At 34.1% G+C, this 4,819-nt stretch overlaps 1 protein-coding gene across 1 annotated transcript; it reads right to left on the bottom strand.

Annotated features, from left to right (window-relative positions):
• Window positions 1-275: 275 nt before the first annotated feature.
• Window positions 276-2,610, bottom strand: LOC104096073 (histidine decarboxylase-like). The gene is made up of 6 exons (XM_018770681.2): window positions 2,507-2,610; window positions 1,998-2,199; window positions 1,679-1,913; window positions 1,372-1,565; window positions 1,128-1,264; window positions 276-1,038 (listed from the first exon to the last, which is right to left on the bottom strand). Exons 1-6 carry the CDS (start codon window positions 2,528-2,530, stop codon window positions 460-462), a joined length of 1,371 nt encoding a protein of 456 aa, XP_018626197.2. The 5' UTR covers window positions 2,531-2,610; the 3' UTR covers window positions 276-459.
• Between the last annotated feature and the right edge of the window lie 2,209 nt (window positions 2,611-4,819).

Below are 4,819 nucleotides of genomic sequence, written 5' to 3'. Positions count from 1 at the left end.
TTACTTTTCGTGCATTGGAATATTTTTCGATGATAGCCGATATAAATGGTTCTCTATGCTACCATCATATATAGGGTATAACCGGTGGTGAAAAATAACTTTTATAAATAAACAAATAAAATACTGAAACATGCAGCCTCACCTTTATATATCTTATGTGTAGAGATCATAAAATTGCTATAAGGAAAAGATATTGATGGTGTTGCAGTAGTATTCCAATAATGATCTTATTTCATTCACAAAATTAACAGTAACTTGATGTTACAGAAAGATCATAAAAGAATGTACCCAAATTTTATTAAAGAATGTTTCGATCATGTTGTGCGATAGTACTCTACAATTCAATTTGAATTTGGAAATAAAGAATTACAAAATGCCATGTCTATGGAAGACATACTTGCGATGGCAACAAATTTAGAGCTCTATAATTGCAATCCACGTTCAAGTTGATCTTGTCTTTTAAGAAATAATGTAGTCAATTTTATGATAAGAGCATGAGCAATTTTGAGCACCAATATCATCTGCAATACAGGGGGTTGTAACTCTTCCATGTTGGTACCACAATTTTCTTTGTTGCACTAGATCATTGACGAAATTGTCCAGTGTTTCCCTGGTGATATCTGGCATTACAATAACATGTGCCATATCTTTCATGCATGAAAGTTGCCAACGACGGACAAATTCATGGTCACGAGGCCTCTCAAGTACAACTATGATGCTAAGTTCATTTAGCATGACACTTATCCCTGCTTGCTGAAGACGATCTTTCAAATATATGGCATTGTCGAGGCATCTTTTAACATCTTTTTGTAGGCCAATTTGACCTTTAGCGCTCAAACTATACCACAGGAAAATTGGAGTTAAACCGTTACGACTTCCAGAAATTGTGGCATCTACAGATGCGATGTACTCCACATTTCTTGAGAGGTTATTGATATAGCTCTTTCTTGTTATTTGGACACCACAAGGCATTGGACATCCCAAGAACTTGTGACCAGAAATCGTCACGCTTCCAATTGGCTTTTTGAAGCTTATCATCTGTTGTCAAATTGCATAAAGAATAATCAGAATGCCGATCTGCATATTACTTGAGAATTCGACATAATTAAGTAAGAAGCAAAACTCACATTGTTTATAAATGGGACAATAAGCCCACATAATGCTGCATCACAATGGATGTAAAACATATCTTGTGAATAGCCACAATCTTTGAGTGTTTGAAGAATAATATCTAGGTCATCAACAGCTCCTTTGAAGGTAGTTCCTACAATGAAAAAGGACCATAAATTAGGAAAATATTAATTGTAAGAAGACTAATGAAGAAAAGAAAAAAGAAACAGAAAACGGATAGAGGATGGAATAAATATATACCAATCGTAACATTTATAATTGCTGGTTTGTCCTTATTTTGAAGCAACTTTGTTCTTAGATCTGAATAATCCATCTCCCCATTTACTGATGTGTTGATCGTTTCCGAATCCATTCTGTACATTCTTGCAGCTTTGAATACCGAATAGTGAGAGTCTTTTGACGCGTATAATATTCCATCAGGAAGTAGCTCTCTCCTGCATAAATTAAACAATGTGAAGAATGAAGTATGAGTGCATTGAAACAATGGAGTATAATTTACAATATTGTACTTTCTTTGTTATATAATAGCCTGGATGCTAACACTTACCCTAATAAAATGCCATGGAGATTGCCTTCAGTGCCACCATTGGTAACATAGCCCCAATATTGATCTTTCTCAATTTCCCATAGATTAGCAAACCAATCCAAAACTGCCATTTCAAAGTCTTTTGAATGGAAATCCACAGTGTTGTCAATGAAAGGGTCACCACAATTATTAAGGTGGAATTGCAAAAGTGGTGCTAAAGTGGCATAATGATGGTAACAAATGTTCACCGGATAACCTAATTAATAAGAAAAGAACTCATTTAGTCATTGAGTGGGAATTAGGCTGATTAGGGGATAGAAATAATAGTATTAGTAATTACCTATATGAAAATTGACTCGCTGAGTAAGTGTGTCTAAATAATTGACCAAGATAGAGTCCAAGGAAGGGCCGTCACTTCCGAAGCCTGGCTCCGTCACAGCAAGTTGCAGATTCTTCCTTGGCCCAGGTGGCTCCAACTTCTGTCTCTTGTTGTCGCCATTCGGAAACAAACTTGGCGGTGTTATTGCCGATACCTCAAAGTCCTGTCAAGCATCATCGTATCAGTATGACAACTTAAGTTTTTAAACAACATATATGGTTACACAATTCAATAACTTAATTTCCGTAAATGCATTGTTCTTTTAGCTAGGTGTTAGACGAGTATGAATGAAAATAATAGCTAGCTCAATGCACAATCTCTAGTATTTATAAGAAGACATAACTTGTTTTTTTTTTTTAAAAAAACTTTGGGAAGGGATTGCAAAAATAGCTTTTGGACTAAACTAGGTGAGTTGTTTGTAATGGTAAGAAGAAGATAGTGATGAAGTTTATGCAAGTAATGAACAGTACCTTTTCAAATGAGAGGCTACCCATTATATATATTCTCTTGGAGCACAAAGTTTTCTTTTTGTTTGCTTAGAATGGAAAACCAACTGCTGATTTAATTTTGTTCATATATCTGGGGTTTATATAGGTATACAAAGATCAAGGGTTTGTGCACCAACCACCGTTTTCTTCTTTTTTTCATTTCTCTTTTCTTTCTTTTTGCCCTCTGTTTCCTGTTAGTTTCTTCAATTATCCCACTTACCATTCTTTTCTTGAAGAAGTCTTTTGTAAATAAATTTCTCTATATACTATTAGTATGTGCTATTGGCCGGTTTGACCCTGTATTAGAAAGTTACTACTCAACTTTGCCAGCCATTATTCTATTATCAATGGGTAGGTGAGATATATAAGAAGCCAAATCCAAATAAACATGTAAAAAGGTGCTGCCAAAACTCGAGCGTCTAAACTATTCATTCTTTCTTAAAAGTTTTATATACGAGTTCTATTAACCTGGTTACTACAACCTAACAGATGCATATTTCTTGATATTAAATAATTGAAGAATCAAACTAATAAAGGCACGGAAGATCAAGTAAAGTGAAAAAATGTTACAACAACGACAACTAACAACAACTCAGTATAATTTTACTAGTGGGGTCGGGAAGGGTAGTGTGTACGCAGACTTTACCCCTACCCTGGGGTAGAGAGTCTGTTTCCGATAGACCCTCGGCTCCCTCCCTCCAAGAACTCCCCACCTTGCTCTTGGGGTGACTCGAACTCACAACCTCTTTTTTGAAAGTGGAGGGTGCTCACCACTAGAGCAAACCACGCTTGTCAAAAGTGAAAAAAATGTTAGCTGAGATAAAATAAAGTGTAAATTGATAGCAATGTCTTTGAAAGAGTTTGAGCCTACTATTTCAGCGCAGAAACACAAGTCAATACTAATACTAATCTTTTACATACCTTAGAACAGTAAGGGTGAATTTAAAATTTCGCACTTGGGTAATACCAATGTTATTATGGTAATTGTGTCTAATAAGTTAAATTTTATTCAAGTTCATTTTAGTTCGAACCGTTAGAAAATATTTATTTATTTATTTTTGAATAAAGAAGTGCATATTATTGAAAGCAGTAAAGGAATTAAAGTAGTTCAATACAAACAGGAACTAATCAAAAAGATATAGTTCCGTAGAGGTCTTTGCGATAATGAAATAAAACCGATAAAGGGATTGCAATATTCCAAAAAAACAATTTCCACTTCCATTCCAAGTAATGCTTTTGATTTCCCAAGCTGAGCAGAAAATCTGCAACCATTGAACAATTATGAGTATATGTATATGATGCAGTTTGTGTAGGTGAATTAATTAATTTGATAAATTAGTGCTTGAGATTCTGTTTACTATAAGAGGAAATAAACTCTGTATAAGCCAGTTCAAGCCCTTTGTATAATTTCAGCATATATACATGGATTGCTGAGTTTGGAAATTAGTAAGGTACATATGTAAGAAATGTATTGAAACAAGTCATTACAAAAGATAAATAACCTAACGGATCGGAGGTCATAGTCATATGTAATTTTCCCCCTCTAAATCCATAACCATTTAATATATATAGTTGACATTTGAATTATTTTTCTTACCAGACAATTGACCAAGTCCTTTTTCTATCATGAATAAGATGTTCTTTCACATTTCCAATTAATTAAATATTTACTTTTTTTTTAACATAACATGATTATCTATGGCCTTGAGGGAAAAGATTGCACCTTTGTACTAATTGTTATACAATATTTGAGCTCCCAACAAATCTCATTTTAGCTCGTTAAACATAAATACTAACAATTAGAAAACTGTGAAGCCAAACTCATTTATTTTCTTTGGGGAAGGTTCAGGTTGAAAATTTGGCAAACAACTTGTTGACCAATAAATTGGCTGAACAGGAAAATCAAAGGACTGTCCGTGGCATTTCGCTTTCACAGGGACGCTACAAGTGTCAAGTGGGCATGGATTCTTTCTCTCTGTGTTAGAATCTTTTCTACTCTACCAATCACCAAACCATGCACTTCCAAATGTCAATAATAGAAAAAACCTATGAATGAATGAAGTTACCAGAACAACAAAGAATAGACATAGAAGATTCTTGGAACTGGCCATCAAAAAAAGCAGGAACTTTTCAAATACTGAAATCTTCAATCGTTTTTTATTTATTTAAGAAAACTATGTTACCACGAATTAGTGATTAAAAATTGTTATTATTACTTTATTTATTTATTTCATCCTAAACAGGAATACGTGGGTTGTGCTGACCTCACTACTATATATATTAGAAAAGCATTGC

This window comes from Nicotiana tomentosiformis, chromosome 8, assembly GCF_000390325.3.
Source record: "Nicotiana tomentosiformis chromosome 8, ASM39032v3, whole genome shotgun sequence".
NCBI classification, from domain to species: Eukaryota; Viridiplantae; Streptophyta; class Magnoliopsida; order Solanales; family Solanaceae; genus Nicotiana; species Nicotiana tomentosiformis.
The sequence above is the reverse complement of the archived record's forward strand: the minus strand, read 5'-3'. Positions and strand labels throughout refer to the sequence as shown.